The sequence below is a fragment of the Triturus cristatus genome, chromosome 7, assembly GCF_964204655.1.
Source record: "Triturus cristatus chromosome 7, aTriCri1.1, whole genome shotgun sequence".
Taxonomy (NCBI): domain Eukaryota; kingdom Metazoa; phylum Chordata; class Amphibia; order Caudata; family Salamandridae; genus Triturus; species Triturus cristatus.
In genome coordinates this window covers 1,450,363,102-1,450,383,424 of record NC_140590.1, presented here as the reverse complement: position 1 = coordinate 1,450,383,424, position 20,323 = coordinate 1,450,363,102, and the positions used below count along the sequence as shown (strand labels likewise).

The 20,323-nt window shown below is 43.7% G+C and overlaps 1 protein-coding gene across 1 annotated transcript in view; it reads right to left on the bottom strand.

Annotated features, from left to right (window-relative positions):
* Positions 1-20,323, bottom strand: part of CTNNBL1 (catenin beta like 1) — a 460,868-nt gene that overhangs the window by 244,886 nt on the left and 195,659 nt on the right. The window contains exons 5-8 of the mRNA XM_085619195.1: positions 14,404-14,501; positions 9,287-9,380; positions 5,058-5,149; positions 4,302-4,374 (exon numbers count right to left, since the gene is read on the bottom strand). Of these exons, the coding sequence (XP_085475321.1) occupies positions 4,302-4,374; positions 5,058-5,149; positions 9,287-9,380; positions 14,404-14,501 (357 nt within the window). The remainder of the gene's footprint in view (positions 1-4,301; positions 4,375-5,057; positions 5,150-9,286; positions 9,381-14,403; positions 14,502-20,323) is intronic.

Below are 20,323 nucleotides of genomic sequence, written 5' to 3'. Positions count from 1 at the left end.
TTTCGACCCCTGTGTGAAGGGCTGAATGTTATACTTGCGGTGGGGTCTTCATCAGGACTTGGCTGAGAAGAGCACCTGTGAATAATTGGAAAATGGATATAAGGGCATAGAAGTGTAATCGTGTATGCTACTGATATAACAGGTGATCACTACCTACTTAGATAAAAACGACGGGAAACCTCCGGCGTTCGAATGTAAAGTGTGGGCTTGAAGAAGCTTCTGGGAGGAGAGAGAGAGAGGTAGACTCAAAACGACTAAGAAGGGGCTCAACTCGCTGTGTGAGCTCCTCTATTTAAGTGTGATCTACAGGACGGTACTTACTCATCCAATGTAGCATGAAGAAATGCAGCAGTATCAGCATGCAAAAGTAGGGACCGATCCCCTTAATTCTGTAAGAGAAAATGAGGTGGCTCTCAATGAGGCATCCTGGGCGAATGATATTATTAAAATGACTAATGAACGATGTCTGGTGGGGTGTCCGCTTCCCGACTCTATGGTGACCCACTATCTGTAATAAAGAATAACCGTGGGTAGGGATGCGTGATACACGTACTTTCACACAGGGGATGCCATCTGTACGGCTTATTAAAAAAACGTATGAACTTGGGCCTACATCTGAAAGCCGCTGATGGGTTCCAAATGGCAACGCTCCGTATGCAAATTATCCTGAATTTAATGTGCAGTCATTCAATCTCTAAAACGCTTAAACTATTCGGGCGCTCGGAATAGGTCAGGAGGGACCAGTCTATGTCTAACGGAGACCGCAGGCAGATATACAAAATGCGGTGCTCCGAGAACGTGGAGCATCGTATGCCGTCAATGGAGGAGCCAAACAGGCGCTATATTCTCAAAAAGAGGGAGGGAGGCAGAGCCTCGCTTACCTGGCTTTCCTGGCAATCGCTCAAAACGGCGACTTGCATCTGAGAAGTGCTGTGATTTAAGACGTAGTGTATGTGCACAAGGACGTGCAGACGTTCCTCGTCATTATCTACCAGAGAGGAAGAGTCAGAACATGTTCTAACTCTCTGTAGGGACTGTGTAGAAAGGAAAGGACCAACCTGGTGGCCTTGTGAGGAGGGGATATGTCAAAATGCCTGTGGAAATAGATGTATCAACGAATTTCAGTGGACACTGGAGCCCGTGAAAGACATCGAATGTATCAATGTTCATGAGTAGATAACATGATGTGCAGTATTGAATGTGTTCTAGTGAAGTATGTATCGGCAAGGAGGTTAGACTGAATCGTTGAAGTGTATAATATCCATTATCATATACAATACATGTGAAGGTGACTAATGAAATTACAGATTTTGTTATAACATGTCGAAATGCATACAGACATTGTGGCGGCCGCGAAAGTGATCGCCCGGGAGTGGTGCGTTCTTTTTCAAAGCACATACTCGTGCATGTGGCGTATGTCGCCACAAGCACGAGTATGTGCTTTGAAAAACAGCTGCACGGCGGCTAAAGGTCTCCTATGCAATGCATGCGCACTGCGTAGGCGAGACCTAAAAGGGTGTCAGTGTAACAGAAGGTGTAAAGAGAGGGAGCCTGACAGCAACATTAGAGAAAATAGGAGCTAGAGGGAGAAAGCGAACAAAAAGAGAGGCAGAATGGTAAGCAAAGGACAGAAGGTGAATACAGCCAAAAAGAACAAGTCAATGAAAGGAGAAAGCAAGCCAACAAAATAAAGTGCACAGAAAGTCTGTGCGAGAAAGCATTGAGGGATAGGATATCAGAACATACTAAGATGTGGGGGTAGTTAAACAGGGAACCCAGTTGGCTGCATAAAAGGGGATACCGATAAAGGAAATGAGGTAGCCCTAACAAAGACGACAAGCCAGAAGTATACAATCACAGTTAGAAGGGAGACAGAGGAAACCATGAAGTAAAAGGGGCTCCAGCGACACTGAAGGAGGAAGCAGGCAGCAGTAGGTAACCAGTGAGTGACAGCAAAAGGCGCTAATGAAGCAGCGGCAAGAGGCAAATGCAGTGTTTAAGAGAGAACTGCATCTGCTAGAGCCAAGATTTTCCAGTTTTTAGCGAACCCCCCTCTTTTTCTTGAATCTTAGTGCTTTGTAGTACATCCAGACACCTAAGTGTTTCTGTTAAACTATGGCACGTTTTACTCTCCATCTGTAATAAAATGTAAAGGCTTTGCCAGAAGAAAGCTCCTGTCAACAGCATAAAGTAACAATGTTTGTCAAGTGAAATAACTTTCTACTGTAGTCAAGCCAGCACTCATAAAATGGCTACTATAAATTCAGCTCAAAAGCTAAGCAACATAATCATATGTATTACACGTTGCAGTGGTAGCTAAACACATATTGAATGATTATACAGATCAAAATAAGGTAAAACTACTAAATCTTCTTCGAGGCTGTATAAAAGAATGTATACGTCTTTTTGTGGTAGCATGTGAAACTACAACAAACTTTGCAGTGGTGGTTCAGGTAGGACTTAGTGCGAGTTCCTGCAGTGCCAAGCCATCCACTCATTTTTCTATCTACGATATTGCACAGCAATATCTGGCAAATGGGATGAGACAAAAAATAATAACACAATGGACTAGGAGGCTGAATATAATATACGTGAGAAGTAAACAATGTGGAAGCTTGAGGCCCTTAACAGCCTAACGTGTCTGGACTAATCTGGTGACTTTGGACTTATTTATCATTAGACTATGTAACCCACAGCTATTTATATCAAAAAGTGTTCTTTGGAAATCAATACAATTTGATTAATACACTTCCTACAACTCTTGATGAAAATTACATCCGAATCGCGTTTGATTATCAATCATAAATGCATCCTACAGATCACATATTTACTACCAAAGAGCAACAACCAGGTAAAGTCAAGAAGTATTTTTAATAACTTTGGCAAAATTAAGACTCATGCAAAAGAATCACCACAGAGTGTGTGTCAACATGTAACAGCATTGTAGCTAACAAACAATCAAAAGGACAAACATAACTTTCACCTTGTTAGTTGTCATAAGGATAGAAGCAAAGAAACCCTGCTTACTTGACACTAATGTCTTACAGCCCAAGGATGATGGCTTCCATCATTGGACAGACAGGGAGGCCTAGATTTCTTGCAGTGCTGTTTGATGGACTGTAGTGCCCAATAAAAGCCTAAGCTGAGATGCCTAGATTTAGAAGACTGTCACTTTACAGTATTAGCTTTACTTCTGAGGGCAGATGGAGGTTTGGTACAATACCTCAATCCGTTGAAAACGACTTGCAAGAATCTGTGAACTTTCAATGTGCAAAATTCATATCCACAAAAAAAAACATAAGCTACAATACAGAACACTGTGTAGTTCTGCTGTGGAACACAATGACAGCCTCTAAACAAGCACAAAAGACCGTCTGCGTCTACAGTGATATACTTGAAAAAACTTTGCGTGAAGGACGTCATTTGAGGTTAATTTTTCCTAATGACCATAATATGGCTGCATGTTGACGAGATTCTGCCGAACACCGTGTTAATGCAGAGCTTCAACCTGCTACGAACTGCCAACAACATATTAGTTGAACTTCATTGCACCAACATTGTTTTCATCATGTTGACAAAGTAAATCTTGATCTCAAGACCATAAACATGTTAGGCCATGAATAAAATAAATATCATTTTTTGTGTTGTTCCTCATTTCATTACTTTTGATATTTGACTGGTTTCTAGCTAATACATTCTGTGTCTTTTTTTTATCAGCTTAGTTTCTTTTTCTGGTTTGCACTGTGGTTTCCTGCATCACTCAATCACTTCTTACATGCTTATACCTCGAGGTAGGCCAAACCTTCAAAAGTAAATTAAATAGTCTCTGACTAACCCATGCGAATAGCTGCGGACTGGTGTATTGGAAACTCGGCTAAAGCACTTTGGCCATTTATCGTCTCTCTCACTTCTATGTGGTTAGTGATTTGCTTACAGAGGGGAACATTAAAAGGCAAAAGTGAGAGGATTGAGGGCACCACATGGAATAAAACAGACAAAGTCTAAGAAAGCAGAAAACAGGGGTAAAAAAGGAAAGTGGGCAGAGTTAAGCAGCTAGAGGATAACAAATGCAGAGTTATGGAGCAGTGGTAGTATGACAGAACAAGATGGAGGAAGAAAGGAGAGTGGTGACCAGAGTATGAAAGCAAGTTCATGGCAGGAGACACTGAAAACCAAGTGGGTAAGTAACAAAAAAAAAGAAAGAAAGTAAATGGAGGGTGTTATAACACAGAGCACTGAGATCATCAGCAAAAAATGGACTCAGCTTCTCAAAGCGTAGTCAACCTCAGTGTGGTGCTCACCATCATTGTTCTGCAAAAGGATGGCCAGGATTTCACTGCAGTACAACTTGTTGGCATCAAAGGGCATCTTTGCCTGATGGAGAAACATTGCAATGAAAGAGGCTGTTGGTATACGGAAACATTTATACCGTGTGCCGTGCTGAATCGTACACTAATGAACGCAAAAATAACAGATTTGTCAGGTGCATCCTTACCTCGCCAGACACAGTGAGACACTTCCAACAGAATAATTTCAATGTGAAAACTATTCTAGTCAAAAGGAAAACTCATTGAGCAGCAGCCATTGCACGGCTATATACATGTCCTTGCATCATACAGTGTTCTCACAATGATGATTAGATGCTGTAGTTTTATAGTTCTTCTAGAAACAATGGCGCAATTTAGGGCTCTTGTGGATCTCCTACACCACATAAATGACCCAATTAGTTCATTGACTCCCTCCTTCGTGTACCCTAAGCTGCCCATTAAATTGATTCATAGAACACGTAACCTCCCAACAGGCTTTTAGGAAACCTATGTACTAGCAAAAAACACAAAGCGAACAAATTACGAGGGCAACTTGCAGACCAGTTCAAAAGCACAGCTGCAAAATTAAATACCTAGCCTAGTACATAGCAGATTTTCATCAATCCCTCATAATTTCATCCCTTTAAATTCATCAAGCTGTTAAGCATCTGCCCCAATATTCTCTGAACAGTCCACTGACCACTCCCAGGACCCGCCTTCACCAAAAGTATTAACATGATAAGTATTTACCTTCAATCGTTTAAGGAGCCAGAGCATGAGACCCTGCTGAGCAGCTTCTGTGCACATTTCTGGGCGGAACTCAGTCATATTTTCAATAATTGCTGGGAGGGAAAAAGAAAAGATCAGTGATATACTAAATGATTACAGATTACCCTTGTGCTAGGAAGGAAAAGAACTTCCAAAGACATGATGATTGTTAGTGAAGAATAGAAATTATCAATGATCACTGTGAAGAGAGAGGGATGTGGGTATATTTTTATTCAATGTATGGAAAATTAAAATTCCACTTTTACATGTGTCCAAAAAATGGTGTGGGTCAAAGGAACAAAGTGTCCTTCGCACTGACTGCAGGGGAGGGGGATCTAACTACCAAGAGTCATCTTCTCAAAGCTTGCAGGGGAGAGGTAGCAAAAGGGCTGGCCAGAATATTTTGGGAAAAGAACCGGCCCAGACATGATCTTAGTAAAAATGTCAAAGGGAGGGAAACACAATCATAATTTTTAATGTCACAGAGTAAAGTGAATGGGTTATTGACAAGTCTTCAAAAACTTTTGTGAAGGTACCGGGATATGGCTATGTTCAATGTTAGGCTGGCAAGTCACGTTCGATTACCACTGAGAGAGGTGCCATTTACTTACCAAATGACCAATAAGAAAGGAAAGAAGGAGAACCCCGCCAAATAATCAAACTTTCTGCATTTGGTTGATGGTTACGGAAGCAAAAAATTTCATCTTAGAGTTTGAAATCTAAAGACAGTAGAGATCTCAGTCAATTTCCTAATGAACTGATGCCAAATTTAGACGCTAACTCGACTTTAGCTATCTCCATGAGGGATGAAAGATTAAAAGGTTTAAAGAATACATTCCCTGCCACCAAGAGACTTAACTCTAAAGTAAAGGAAAGAACTTCAAGGGCATAGAGGCAGAGAGGATAACTTTCTTTAACTAATCCATCGGCTAGAGAAATAGTCTCACAAGAAAGGCTGGCAAGCAAGAAAAATGAACTCAGCAATGCAATTCATACTAATAGGACTCTCAAGTTTAGCCTTAACAACTAGCATCAGCGAACACTGATTGCTTGAACATTTGTAACTAAAGTGCACAGCTTTAATGTCAATATGCTGGATTGGCTTATAGACTGAATATGAGGGAGCAGGTACCAAGATGGCCACAACAACTGGAGCTCCTGCCTGGGGAACTGGCTCTTCATGTAGTGTGCAGCCCCCAGATGAGAAGACCCCCGAAACCATCAGACTGGTAGTGCCAACATTTTAGCCAGTGGGATGTTTTGCTCCCCTGGTGAAGGCAGCTGTTAATTCCACCCCCTGCTGCTCTTGCCATGCCAATACCAGTGGCGGAGGAGACATGTTGAAAAAAACAGCTCTAGTGGTGGCTACCTCAGGGGAATCGGTCCACACTGTATGAGCAACACAGGGGTTAGTGGGGGCCAAAGAGTGGGGGCAGCAGTGAGAAAGGAAGAGCTACAGATGGCCGAATCCACTGATAAGCACAGCACCTGGTTAGGTGGTGCACATGGATAAGGGCTAAATTAAAGGAGAACACAGTCTCCTAGTGAATAAAGTGCCCCGGTAGATGTATGGGCCAGGTCCACAAAGGGCACTTGCCCCAATTTGTCGTTCCCAAGAAAACTACCCCAAAGACTATGGGCAAATTACATTTTGGAGGGAGTGAAGCTGTGCCATAGTCCTCTGCAATTTGCAACTATAAGAAGTTTAGAGAAGATGTTTTTGAACCCTATACAAAGACTGCCAAAGGAAACGCCGGTCAGCAAACACAGGGGGCCCTGGATGAGAGCAGTTTAACAAAAGGGTAATAGGTCCTTCCAAAATCCACTGCAGATTTATAAACAGAGATAGCAGAAAAGACAAGCAAGATTGAAGTGGTGGTTAGAAATTGTGGAAAATAAATTGGAAGGCATGTGTGGGCATGTGTGACCATGTGCTGGCTTTGGAAAGACAGCTGACATGGCAGAAGGGAGAGTACACTCTCTAGAAATCTCCTCAGCGACATTCACGACTGAGGTGAATAACATGAACAACTTTAAAGCGTGAGCAATGGCAGCCATATTGAAATTTGAGACAAAGACAAACACTGAAGGATCAAAGTAGTGGTGCCAACATGAGAGTGCATGGGGTCCAAGTGGAGATCCCACCAGTCTCTCCGTCAGAATGGATGGAAAATTGTTTCTGCTACAAAAGCAAAAGAACACCACCTTAGTGATTTGGAAGATCCACATACTCCCTTCAAGGCCCTAAAGAATGTCATCGGGTGTGGGGGCACAGTGATGATAGTGGTGACATCACATGACTGCAGAGATCAGATCTTGATGCAGCCAAACAGTGGCAAAAAGTGATAGTGGGAGAGAATAAACTATTACAGTATCCCAAGATGAGTCCAGGAACTTTGAGAAGGAAAAGAGAGTCAAGGAGACAATGGTGGCAAAGAAGCCTACAGCAAAACCAAAGGGAATGATGGACGGAGTGATGAACATTGCAAGCACTCACCCCCAGTCAACTGATCTGGGTTTAATCCATCACTGTTCTTTAGCCCACTCTGCCACCCCAGTTCAGACATGGCCATATGCAAATCAGTCTGACCCTGTGCCTCATGGGAACAGTCCAGCCCGAACTGCCAAGCCATGTCTTCCCTGGACCGGAAACAAGCTTCCTAGGACCGGTTTCTGGCATTTCAGCAGTCTTCAGCCAGGCTTGCTTGAATCCAGTGGCAAAGGGAGCAAGGGACTCACGTCTGAGCATACCCTGCCAACTTATGGCGAACAAAGCAAAACCAAAGGGAATGATGGACGGAGTGTTAAACATTGCAAGCACTCACCCCCAGTCAACTGATCTGGGTTTAATCCATCACTGTTCTTTAGCCCACTCTGCCACCCCAGTTCAGACATGGCCATATGCAAATCAGTCTGACACTGTGCCTCATGGGAACAGTCCAGCCCGAACTGCCAAGCCATGTCTTCCCTGGACCGGAAACAAGCTTCCTAGGACCGGTTTCTGGCATTTCCGCCGTCTTCAGCCAGGCTTGCTTGAATCCAGTGGCAAAGTGAGCAAGGGACTCACGTCTGAGCATACCCTGCCAACTTATGGCGAACAAAGCAAAACCAAAGGGAATGATGGACGGAGTGTTGAACATTGCAAGCACTCACCAGGTCCAGGTCCAGGGAAGACATGGCTTGGCAGTTCGGGCTGGATTGTTCCCATGAGGCACAGGGTTAGACTGATTTGCATATGGCCATGTCTGAACTGGGGTGGCAGAGTGGGCTAAAGAACGGTGATGGATTAAACCCAGATCAGTTGACTGGGGGTGAGTGTTTGCAATGTTCAACACTACGTCCATCATTTCCTTTGGTTTTGCTTTGTTTGCCATAAGTTGGCAGGGTATGCTCAGACGTGAGTCCCTTGCTCACTTTGCCACTGGATTCAAGCAAGCCTGGCTGAAGACGGCTGAATTGCCAGAAACCGGTCCTAGGAAGCTCGTTTCCGGTCCAGGGAAGACATGGCTTGGCAGTTCGGGATGGACTGTTCCCATGAGGCACAGGGTCAGACTGATTTGCATATGGCCATGTCTGAACTGGGGTGGCAGAGTGGGCTAAAGAACGGTGATGGATTAAACCCAGATCAGTTGACTGGGGGTGAGTGTTTGCAATGTTCAACACTCCGTCCATCATTTCCTTTGGTTTTGCAAAGAAGCCTACAGCATCAGTAAGATTTCGGAGTAACCTGAAGATGGAGCACGGTGGGAAGAGATGTGAGTTTAGCCAAGCGGAGTCAGTAAAGTCATTTTAAGGGGCTGCAGATGGACATGGGATGAGCTTGGTAGGGTTATATTGAACTCCGAGGTAGGGTCGGAATATGGGGTAGTTGTCAAACTGGAAGGCAGGCCCAGGAGGTCCCCAATTTAGGGAGGGGAGGACTGCGAGACCACGTGATGGCAGGTTCTAATTATGGGGACACGATTCTTGCGTAGGTATAGTCTCTCACCAACTGGCCATCTCCTGAGGGAGCAGCTGTTCTTTTAATGTTTGCAGACGGTTTACCCAATTTCATCTATAAATGCGTACGTTTGCAGTGATATCAATGAAGGGGTTTTGATCTTGTTATTATTGTTACTTGAGCATATTTGTTGAATAAAAAGATTTAAACTTAAGCTGAATGTGAACTTTCTGGAGGGGGATGAGAGACAACGTGATTACTGGCACCTTACCAAGAGTGTTGTGGACTCCATCAACCTCTTCTTTCACAGCCTCATCCAGACGCTCCAGATTTTGCACCAGGAGGGCTACAACCTGTCCCTCAACCTAAGGGTACAGAAAAGAGAAGGAATGAAATGAATGTCAATGACAGAGATATCACTTTTCCTATTACAGACACTTCTCTTTATGCAGATCCAACACTTCACTCCTTCCTTCCTAGAGGTGCAGCTAAACCATTCGTCTCATGGGACCTTTCACAGCAACAGCAAATTAAGCCAATGTAAAAATATAGTCAGAAATTTCCGGAATGCCAATCACCTTGCAACCCTAACCCTAGCTCACCCCTCTCCTAAAAATACTTAAAAGAGCATGATATAAGCAAAGAGAGAAAATAATATTACTCCTTGCATGAGTCCGAGATATAAAAAAATAATATGGTTTTTCAAATATTTAATGCTAAATGGAACACATCCCAAATGATCTTCTTACGTTTGAAGACTTTACAGAAATATTAACAAAATTACAATAAATGTCATCAGAAAATCTACTCTTGAAACTGATGTCCGAGGTAACAAAAACAGTATAAATGAAAAATTGAAATTGTATTGCGTCAATGTATACCATGCAGTTAATGTCAGGAGGACATTCTAAATTGTGCCTTTGTGGTGCGATGCGAATCTTAGGTCACAATGTATAACAAGCATGGCAAAGCCAATAAGTCCGTTATTAATTTGCTAACATGTAAAACACAGGCATGCACAACTGTGCTTGCTTTAGCAACATGTATCCCACAAAGGGAGCGGCAAGGAGATATAATAGTGGCCCTCATTCCAATTGAGTGTATACATTGAATACACTTCACTGGAAAAAAGCATATATGCAGTAAGCCAACAGCATTATCTGAGGGAGCAATCCAGGTGGATCCATTTTATGACTGACAAAGACTCATGCCAGTGGCTGAAAGAGGTTCGTCCAAAAAAAAGCCAATGGTTGAGAGGGGCGAACTCAAAGCCTGCTGTATGTGTATTGTAAACAAAAGTCTATTTAGACAGCTGTGCTATCAAACCAAGACCTAACGAATGTGGTCAGCACATGGACATGATGTTTGATATCCCTCAAATAACAAAAACATTGATTTTTACAAAGGTCCTGTCAAGCATGGGGCCACTACCTGGAATCCATTAGTAATCAATAGTTATCATGCCACTTATTTTCAGATTTCACTGGAATAGTGGAAACATTTCCCTGCTCCCTGAACCCCGCAATACCCGTATCACTGTCACCAACTGAATAAACCCTCATGCAACGACACAGGCACACTGATCCAGAACACAAAAGGAATGCAGCAAGCTCGATTCCAGACATGCGGCAGTGCCACAGGGCACCGGAGAGACAGCTATGGGTTCGCCTTCCCCTTGCCTCTACTGGCAGTTAGGTGGTGGGTCGGCTTTTCTAGCGAAATCACCCAATTGATTTTGTGTTGTTCCCGGAATGTGCATTAGTTGCTCCCTTTCAGAGTGGACAATGGCAGCTCTTAGACCTGCTGCTGTGATGGGTTCAGTGACAAGGGAAACAAAGGGCCTTGTATTTAATTTCCTGCTGCTGTGTGCAGGATTTATAAAAGGCATCCACAGGGAGACTATCTCTTCCCTTTGCAAGTTACAAAGGGGGAGGAGGGCAGTAATTAGGAAAGCTGCAGACATGAGCAGGGACAATAGGCTGGGCCCTGCAATTAACCTCTCAGAGGCAACACTGCAATGATAAGATGAGGAGGACTTCAAGAGGAGGGAAATGGAACAGAATGAGGATAACTACACAAAAAGAAATGCAGACTCCAGGCATTTTAGTCTCTTCCCTCTGACAGATTTGATGAGGAAACAAAACAAATATTCTACAGTGGAGAGACACGCCATCAGATTGCAGACTAAGAAGTGTAAAAAAGGAAACACAAGGCTGCAGGCCTCTTTCATCTATGCACTCAGGATCCTTAAGAACCTCTACAATGCTGCTCCAGTTTAGGAAAGAGTTGAAGAAGCACCTCTTTAAAGAACACTACATCACAACATATTAACTGAACACAACCCAGCCACCTCTCCCATTTGTGCAAAGACTGATATGACATGTACTGACACTATTTTGATTTAAAACATTAGCCGAGGCATTTTAGGGACCAGCTTTTCTGGCGGGCGGTATGTTCAAGTATTTGTAGACTCCTGAAGAACCTCAGATTGAGAGGAAGATAAAACAATTAAAATTTCCCACACATGCTCCTGGGGAAAGCGGCACTTTTTAAAATGATGGTGCTCCCGAGGTTCCTCTACGCCCTTTAAATTACGACGTTCTTAGTTCCCCAGTCTTATTTCCGAGCCATAGAGGCAGAAATCTCCAAACTCCTCTGGAATAATAAACCAGCTCGCATATATGACGAAACTGTTCCGAACCTGGTACGAAGGCGGCATCGCACTACCAAGTATACAAACGTATTATTGGGTGTCCCAATTGACTGTGATTAATCATTGGCTACACGTCCCCCACACAGACCTGGACTACAGCCTTAATAGAATGGAGTTGGGAGAGGAAGGACTATATCGAGCGCTCTATAATAAAACCCGGGCCATGATAGGCCCAACAAACCACAAACTCCAGGTATGGAACATAGTACGCAGAAAGTTAGGATGGCACAATAAGATCACACAGGCAACGCCCCTCTAGGTCACGGATAAGTTAGGCAGGCTGGGTAAGAGTAAAGGCTTCAAGCATTGGGACAATATAGGGATATCCAAGGTGGGAGATCTCTGGGTACAGGGAAAGGTGATCCCTTTTACACAACTCCAGGATCAATATGACATGGCACCGACGGAACAATTCCGCTACCACCCTGTCAAGCACGCCCTGGAGGCTGCAATGCCCCTGACACTAATCCACCCGAGGCCTCGCCCTTAGAGGATAGACTACTGACGAATCATATGGATACAAGAGCAAAAGATTATCAATAACATGCCCGACCCCATGCAAAGGCTCCGAGACAAATGGCGGGAGGAGGTAGGAGACCTAGATGATACTGATTGGCAAGAGGCACTAGCATCACCCAGGGAAGTAGCAATTACATTCAAACTACACCTCGTACAGCTTAAGATCTGGGCCTGTCCCTCTTTTGTACCGCTTTGTTCGCCATAAGTTGGCAGGGTATGCTCAGACGTGAGTCCCTTGCTCACTTTGCCACTGGATTCAAGCAAGCCTGGCTGAAGACGGCTGAAATGCCAGAAACCGGTCCTAGGAAGCTTGTTTCCGGTCCAGGGAAGGCATGGCTTGGCAGTTCGGGCTGGATTGTTCCCATGAGTCACAGGGTCAGACTGATTTGCATATGGCCATGGTCTGAACTGGGGTGGCAGAGTGGGCTAAAGAACGGTGATGGATCAAACCCAGATCTGTTGACTGGGTGTGAGTGTTTGATTGGTTCTGATGCACCGTCCATCACCACCCTCTTTTGTACCGCTTTGTTCGCCATAAGTTGGCAGGGTATGCTCAGACGTGAGTCCCTTGCTCACTTTGCCACTGGATTCAAGCAAGCCTGGCTGAAGACGGCTGAAATGCCAGAAACCGGTCCTAGGAAGCTTGTTTCCGGTCCAGGGAAGGCATGGCTTGGCAGTTCGGGCTGGACTGTTCCCATGAGGCACAGGGTCAGACTGATTTGCATATGGCCATGTCTGAACTGGGGTGGCAGAGTGGGCTAAAGAACGGTGATGGATCAAACCCAGATCTGTTGACTGGGTGTGAGTGTTTGATTGGATCTGATGCTCCGTCCATCACCACCCTCTTTTGTACCGCTTTGTTCGCCATAAGTTGGCAGGGTATGCTCAGACGTGAGTCCCTTGCACACTTTGCCACTGGATTCAAGCAAGCCTGGCTGAAGACGGCTGAAATGCCAGAAACCGGTCCTAGAAAGCTTGTTTCCGGTCCAGGGAAGGCATGGCTTGGCAGTTCGGGCTGGACTGTTCCCATGAGGCACAGGGTCAAACTGATTTGCATATGGCCATGTCTGAACTGGGGTGGCAGAGTGGGCTAAAGAACGGTGATGGATCAAACCCAGATCTGTTGACTGGGTGTGAGTGTTTGATTAGATCTGATGCTCCGTCCATCACCACCCTCTTTTGTACCGCTTTGTTCGCCATAAGTTGGCAGGGTATGCTCAGACGTGAGTCCCTTGCTCACTTTGCCACTGGATTCAAGCAAGCCTGGCTGAAGACGGCTGAAATGCCAGAAACCGGTCCTAGGAAGCTTGTTTCCGGTCCAGGGAAGGCATTGCTTGGCAGTTCGGGCTGGACTGTTCCCATGAGGCACAGGGTCAGACTGATTTGCATATGGCCATGTCTGAACTGTGGTGGCAGAGTGGGCTAAAAAACGGTGATGGATCAAACCCAGATCTGTTGACTGGGTGTGAGTGTTCGATTGGTTCTGATGCTCCGTCCATCACCACCCTCTTTTGTACCGCTCTGTCCCGCAATAATGTTATATTGGAAAGCAGTCATGACCATCATCACAAGAGTAAGTGGGAACCCTGTTCCCCCAGAGCCCAGATGTTGGCTTTTAAATATTTAGGAGGTGACAGACCTTAATTCCACAACACGGACTTGGGCGACACTGGGAATGATGCTGGCCAAAAGAAACATTGCTAAACATTGGGGTGTGGCCATCACCCCCACGCTCACGGAATGGTGTAAAGATCTAGACATAGCCATTGTGGCGGAAAAGACCGTATATGTACGCAGAGGTTGTCCTAAAAAGTGGATAAGACTGTGGGGAGGCTTGAACACCTACAGGGGGGGAATATGTGCATTGCCAACGGTGAACCGCGAAACTGAAACAAATTTATGTAATTTAGATACTAATGTATGTAACGATATGAACACACGAAGCAACGTATGAGCAATATTATAATAGTAAAGACAAGCAATGTGTATTGTACGGAATGCATATGCAATGTTTGATATTTAAACGGACAATATAACTGTGCCACCTATGGTTAATAAAAAAATTTAAAAATATATATAAAAAAGTTCCCACACATGCAAAGGTTATTAGCAGTAACACTATTCATACATTCCCAACAGCTGCAATATCCACTTACCAGGGAATCGATCAGGACCTCGGCACCTTCTTCACTTTCATGTAGTGTGTCTATGTCTGTCAGCTCCTGAAGCAAGTCTACTACCGCAATGGACACATGTGACCAAACGTCAAGGATAAAATCACTTAAAACCAACCCACCATTCATTCAAAGAGTTGCTGCCACCTGCTTTATACTGACGCCCCTTTAACCGGAGCATGACCTCTAATGTGGTTGGCAGTCTTTAAAGGATCCACATAAAGACAAGACCCCCAAATTCGCTCCACCATACTAAAACAGTAGGGGTCTGATTTAGATCTTGGCAGACGGGTTACTCGATCACAACGGCGACAGATGTCGTCTGCTGAAATAAGAAATCCCATTATATCCTATGGGATTTATATTTCAGCGGACGGGATATCCGTTACCATTGTGACGGAGTAACCTGTCCGCCAAGCTCTAAATCAGGCCTTAAGTGTCTGCTGCCGAAAAAGTTATTTCTGGACATCTATACCTGCTGACAAATACATTTTTTACCTTCTAGGAGTACAATTTTGACTACACAATTTACCAAATATTGAATACATGTGAAACACAGTATTGGAACCGATACCAGATTAAAAAATAAAACGCAATTAATATAAAAGATAAAGTAAGTGTTTTACTCACAAATATTAAATTAGAAAGATCAAGTATTTAAAAAAGTGTTAACCAGGTGGCCGTGGCACATTAGTTTGGGTCATAATCTCCAAGAAACAGAAATAACAATGAATTCCAGAAAACTGTCACTCTATTTTCATTAGAATATTAGCTAGTCTTTATTTGCAATAATAAAGAGTACTGTCTACAAAGTGATCTTTGACCATCAAAGATCTCTTAAATATTTCAATATAAGGGATAAAAATGTGTTTTGAATTAATAGGCTTTTGCACACATCTTAAAGAAGCGATCAGTTGCTACCGGAATCCCTGTGACTGTGTGCAATAAAATGAGTTTATTTAATCTGAACAACCATACTTTGAGGAATCACACGGAGAACCATTAAAATAGGAAAAATGTTTTTCAATGTGTAAGCTAATATGAAAAAAGAACTGCCATGTTACTAGCATAAAAGGGGAGCAAGTAAAGAAAAGAACATAAAATGCAACTAGGACAAAAAGATAGCTCTCACAACCCAAAAATGAATGATCATTTAAGACTAGTGTAACATTCTTGGCTACATTGACTTCTAGCCAGCCATCTCCATCCAGTGGTCTGTTAGCCATGTCATTCACACTATTTTCTTCTGCCCGCTACAGCATACAGAATGGAGCAATGGGTCAGCTCACTTCAGCCATTGGCTAACATCATTGTGGCTGAATATATACTGCTCTTTCACAAGGCGAACATCCATACTAAGTAGCTACCTTCAGGGCCGGACTGGCTGTAGCGTGCACCAGGCATTTGCCTGGTGGGCCAGAGGGGTGGGGGCTGTGTTTGGGGCCTGTCGGGCCAGTTTTGTCACTGGCGGCTGGTTTTGCAGCAGTGCTGCAATATCGGACCCCTGTAACAAAAGCGGGAGCGGTGCTTTTTGCTAGCACACCCTCTTCCCCGCGCCCAGGGCCGGTCGAGCAGCAATCTGCAAGGGCTGGTTGCTGTTCCCTACCTGGTCCTGGTTACCTTCCTTGCCAAGGACTGCTAAGGGAATGACTGCATTTGGAGGCCCAACAAAAACAGGATTGCTTTAAGCCAACTTTCCAATTATTTATATTATTTTTATTTTAAATTGATGAGGGCCTGGCATATCCCTCTGCAATACATATTTGCAAAAACCATGACAAAACAATCACCGACAAAGTTGAACGGCTAACAGCCAGTGCTAGACCTATTGGCTTTGCCAGTGCTTGTTGAGATTTATGAGATTCTGCTCTGTAATCTTTTACATTACACAATGGCAGCACAAAACTAAACAAAAAACTCTAGATCCAGTTTGAGTTAGAGATTCAGGCAGGGATAAAAGGAGCTCAATGTTCTAGTTCAGTGGCAGAACCATTTTCATTTTTCTTCCCGACATTTATTTACTACCGCTGCATGTGATTTCAGCTTGTGTCAATCTTCAAATTTCTGTCACACTCTATCAACTGTTTTCAGCAACGCATGAAGGACAATGTGACCTTCAATGTGGTCTTATTTACACTTGCAAATGTTTGCATATTAACAATGGTACTTGATGAGAAAGTGTGCTCTTTGGTAAGCCTGACACACCACGCTCCGATAAGTGATACCCCTTTAATTACGGATTAAATTAAGTTGGGAAATAAGGGTTGGGCCAAAAACACCTTCTATCATTATGCTTATGGAACAGTGTATTTTCCCCAGTGGGGAAAATACATTATTCCATAAGCATCCTGGATAAGAAGATGAAATGTCTTGTAGACATAGGTGTAAATTCTTTGTTGTACATAAAACATACTTAGTATGTGGCATTAGGAAAAAGGGACCTATATTTGACAGCAGTTTTTCATATCATTGTTTAATCACATACATAACTGAAGAATAACCTTTAGTAATATTTTATAAAACACCATGTCACCCAGGTGATAAAGCAACCCAAAAGACAATTGTATAAAGCATGGTGACCAAGGGCGCAGGGCTCCGAGCAATTAATACAAACAGGGTTACGGAGAATCAAGGGGCACAAAGTTTCAGGGGATCAAGATTCCCAGGATTCTGTAAGGATTAAAAGGCATGCAGTTCCTGGGACTCAAGAGGCACAGGATTCCAGGAGATCAAAAGGCGCAGGATTCCGGGAGATCAAGAGGCACCATATTTCAAGGGATCAAGAGGCACATGGTTCTGGACAATCAATGTTTACAGGGTTGAGGACAATTAAGGGGCACAGGGTTCTGCATGCTTAAGGGGCACAGAGTTCTAGGGGAGCAAGAGGCACACGGTTCTGGACAATCAATGTTTACAGGGTTGAGGACAATTAAGGGGCACAGGGTTCTGCATGCTTAAGGGGCACAGAGTTCTAGGGGAGCAAGAGGCACACGGTTCTGGAAAGATCAAAATACACAGGATTCCTTGGGGATCAAGGGGCACAGAGCAACAGGGGAACAAAGGTGCGACAGCTCTGGACAATCAAAAGGAGCACCAGGTTCAAGACAGTCAAGGGTCCCAGGTGATCAAGAGGCCATGGTTCTGGGAGTTTAAGAGGCACATGATTCCGTGAGGGGGGGTCAAGAGGTCCAGGATTTTAAGTCCGTCAGATTGGAACAGTGACTAGGAGTAGTCTATCAGCGCACATGGAAACGTACCTGAAATTGTCTTAACCTGCCACTCTGTAATGCTCTGCAAATGGGAGCTGCTGTGCTAGTAATCAAGGCAGTTGTGTTAATGATGCTCATGCTGTTAACAGTTTAATTATGTCGCTAAGAATTCCCGACAGCCCAACTGATGTGCAGAGATGACAGATAATACTGCCCACTAATCGAAACCATCAATCTATAATCAGTACTAATGAGCATCATCAGTCAATCAGCTTCATCAGATAGTAGCGTACAGTACTCACTGCACTCATCAATACTGCGCAGATGACCAAGATGCAGTTTTCTACCTTGAAATAGCGTCCTGTACTCACCCTTTACTAGCCAATATTCTGCAGTGAGCAGCCCATCAGCCAGTGCTGTTCAATAGTCGTATCACATACACATTGTGCAACCATCATGATGAGTTGGTATAGTAGAATAATCATGCTACCGTCTGTCGGTACAGTATTAGGCCAATATTTTGAAGGAACCCACCAATATTCTTAACTTATCGGCTCCATCATCAAAAAGAGTTATTCGTTTATTTTCCCTCTAATGAGTCCCATCACTGAGAATTGCTCAGAAAGCATTTAATGTAGTGCTATTGTCAGCAATGTCAATCAAGTACCAAGCTGCTGCACCAGAGCAACCTTTTTGGTGCAGTACAATGTGCGATTGGCAAGTGTGTGTTGCTTTGCGAAAAGGGTATAAGGATAGAAAAAGTGTCATACGTGGCCTCATGTTGGATTGAAGATCAGAGTGGGAGTCAGATCTGGGTGGCGAGGCCCCTGCAGTTAGTCTCATGGTAGAGAGAGACCCACTGTGTGTCACCTAAGCAAATTAGAACTAGGCAGGATCAGGTGCTCATGATAGCCTAAAATGGAATAAAGACACTGCGCTAGGGCTACCCAATAATCCTCCAGTGACCAGATAGATAGATAGATAGATAGATAGATAGATAGATAGATAGATAGATAGATAGATAGATAGATAGATAGATAGATAGATAGATAGATAGATAGATAGATAGATAGATAGATAGATATACACATACTCTGCAATTAACAAACAAGAAGCTCCTGAAGAAGTAGCCTGCATACACTTCCCACTTATAATGTGGTTGGTATCAGATGAATCCAATCTGCAGTGATTTAAACAAATAAACTTTGTATGACGAGGCGTACTCAAAGTCAATTAGCAAAAGCATATTTATTTGATAAATAAGTCAATTCACTAACATTATTCCAAACAATACAGATATACATCAAGCACAGTGCATGTTCATTAAGGCTTTAAATCAATAGGGGACGGAAGAGCGTATTTTTTTTAAGGTCCTACTCCCTGGCTCCTCCCAGGAAACAGTACAATTGTTATCAACAAAGGGGTAGTTCCTCTGCCAAGTCGGCACAAGTAGTTGCGCCAAGTGGCTGGAGTCGGATGGAGATGGGTAGGTCTGACGGCAGTGTCCGGTCTAGATAACAAGTTTCCCTTATTGTGGTCGGGACCCTCCAATCCACCTATGAAGCACCATACACGTCTAATTGAGGTGGAATCGCAGACCGGCACCCCAGCTGGGGATATCGGTACACACTACTAGGTCCTCTTCGACTAGAGATGGTACACCTAGCCCCGACAGGGTACACATTGATTTTTTGGTCCTGATGAAGTGCCACCCGACGGTTGGGCCAAGATGGCACGAAACATGTTGACCTCATGACACTAGCGATCTCTGTCGACTAGTAGCTACCCTGGTACCCAAGGACCACAAGATAGCACCCCTGTTTTTACCTAGCCCTGGGGCCCATCTCTGATCAAATTGATTGTTTTTGGGTTCCAGACCCTATTTAAAAGTCACCTTTCACCCATTAGACTCACTACAAAACCGCCCACTTGCATTCATCATTACAGCATCTTCAGATCAAAAGATCTCCGAAAATGCAGCCCCTAGGCCCGTCAGGCACTGCAGCGCCAGCCAGACGAGGAGCGCCCAATGATGAAGCATGACACTCTAACAGGTGTGTGAGGGCATTAAGATCTGAAATACAGATTTCCATGTTCATTAAGGTTTATATGTTGAGAGCACAACTGACATCCAATAACCACAAAATGCACATCACAATTCAAGGTTAGTGATTAGTGGTGACCGGTATATCCACCTAACCAATAATAGTCTTAGACCATAAACTGACAAAGGATGAATGTCCATTCAACTATGGTCGTAGCAAGAATAATGATCAGATAGACGAGTCGTCAACATTTCGGTATCTTATGGTTGAGGAGTCCACAAGATCATCTTCAAAGAGACCATCTTCAGGACCAAGTGATGCAAAATGCAAATAGATTGGCCCAAAGGAACCAAGGAATCTAAAATATTACATTTTTTTGATAGCTCCAACCTTGGAGATATGGAATACATCAAACTTGTTTAATGATTTATCACAGTCTTACAACATCACACTGTTTGTGAATCCCGGTTTGGCTATTTCACGTATAATGGGACTGGCGGCAATCCTCACCAGTAGGAATGGTTCCCTTTGTTAACTAACTTTGAGTACGCCTCGTCATACAAAAAGTTTATTTATTTGAGTAACTGCAGGTTGGATTCATTTTATTACAGCAGAAGCAGAAAGTATATGCAGGTTACCCCTTCAGAA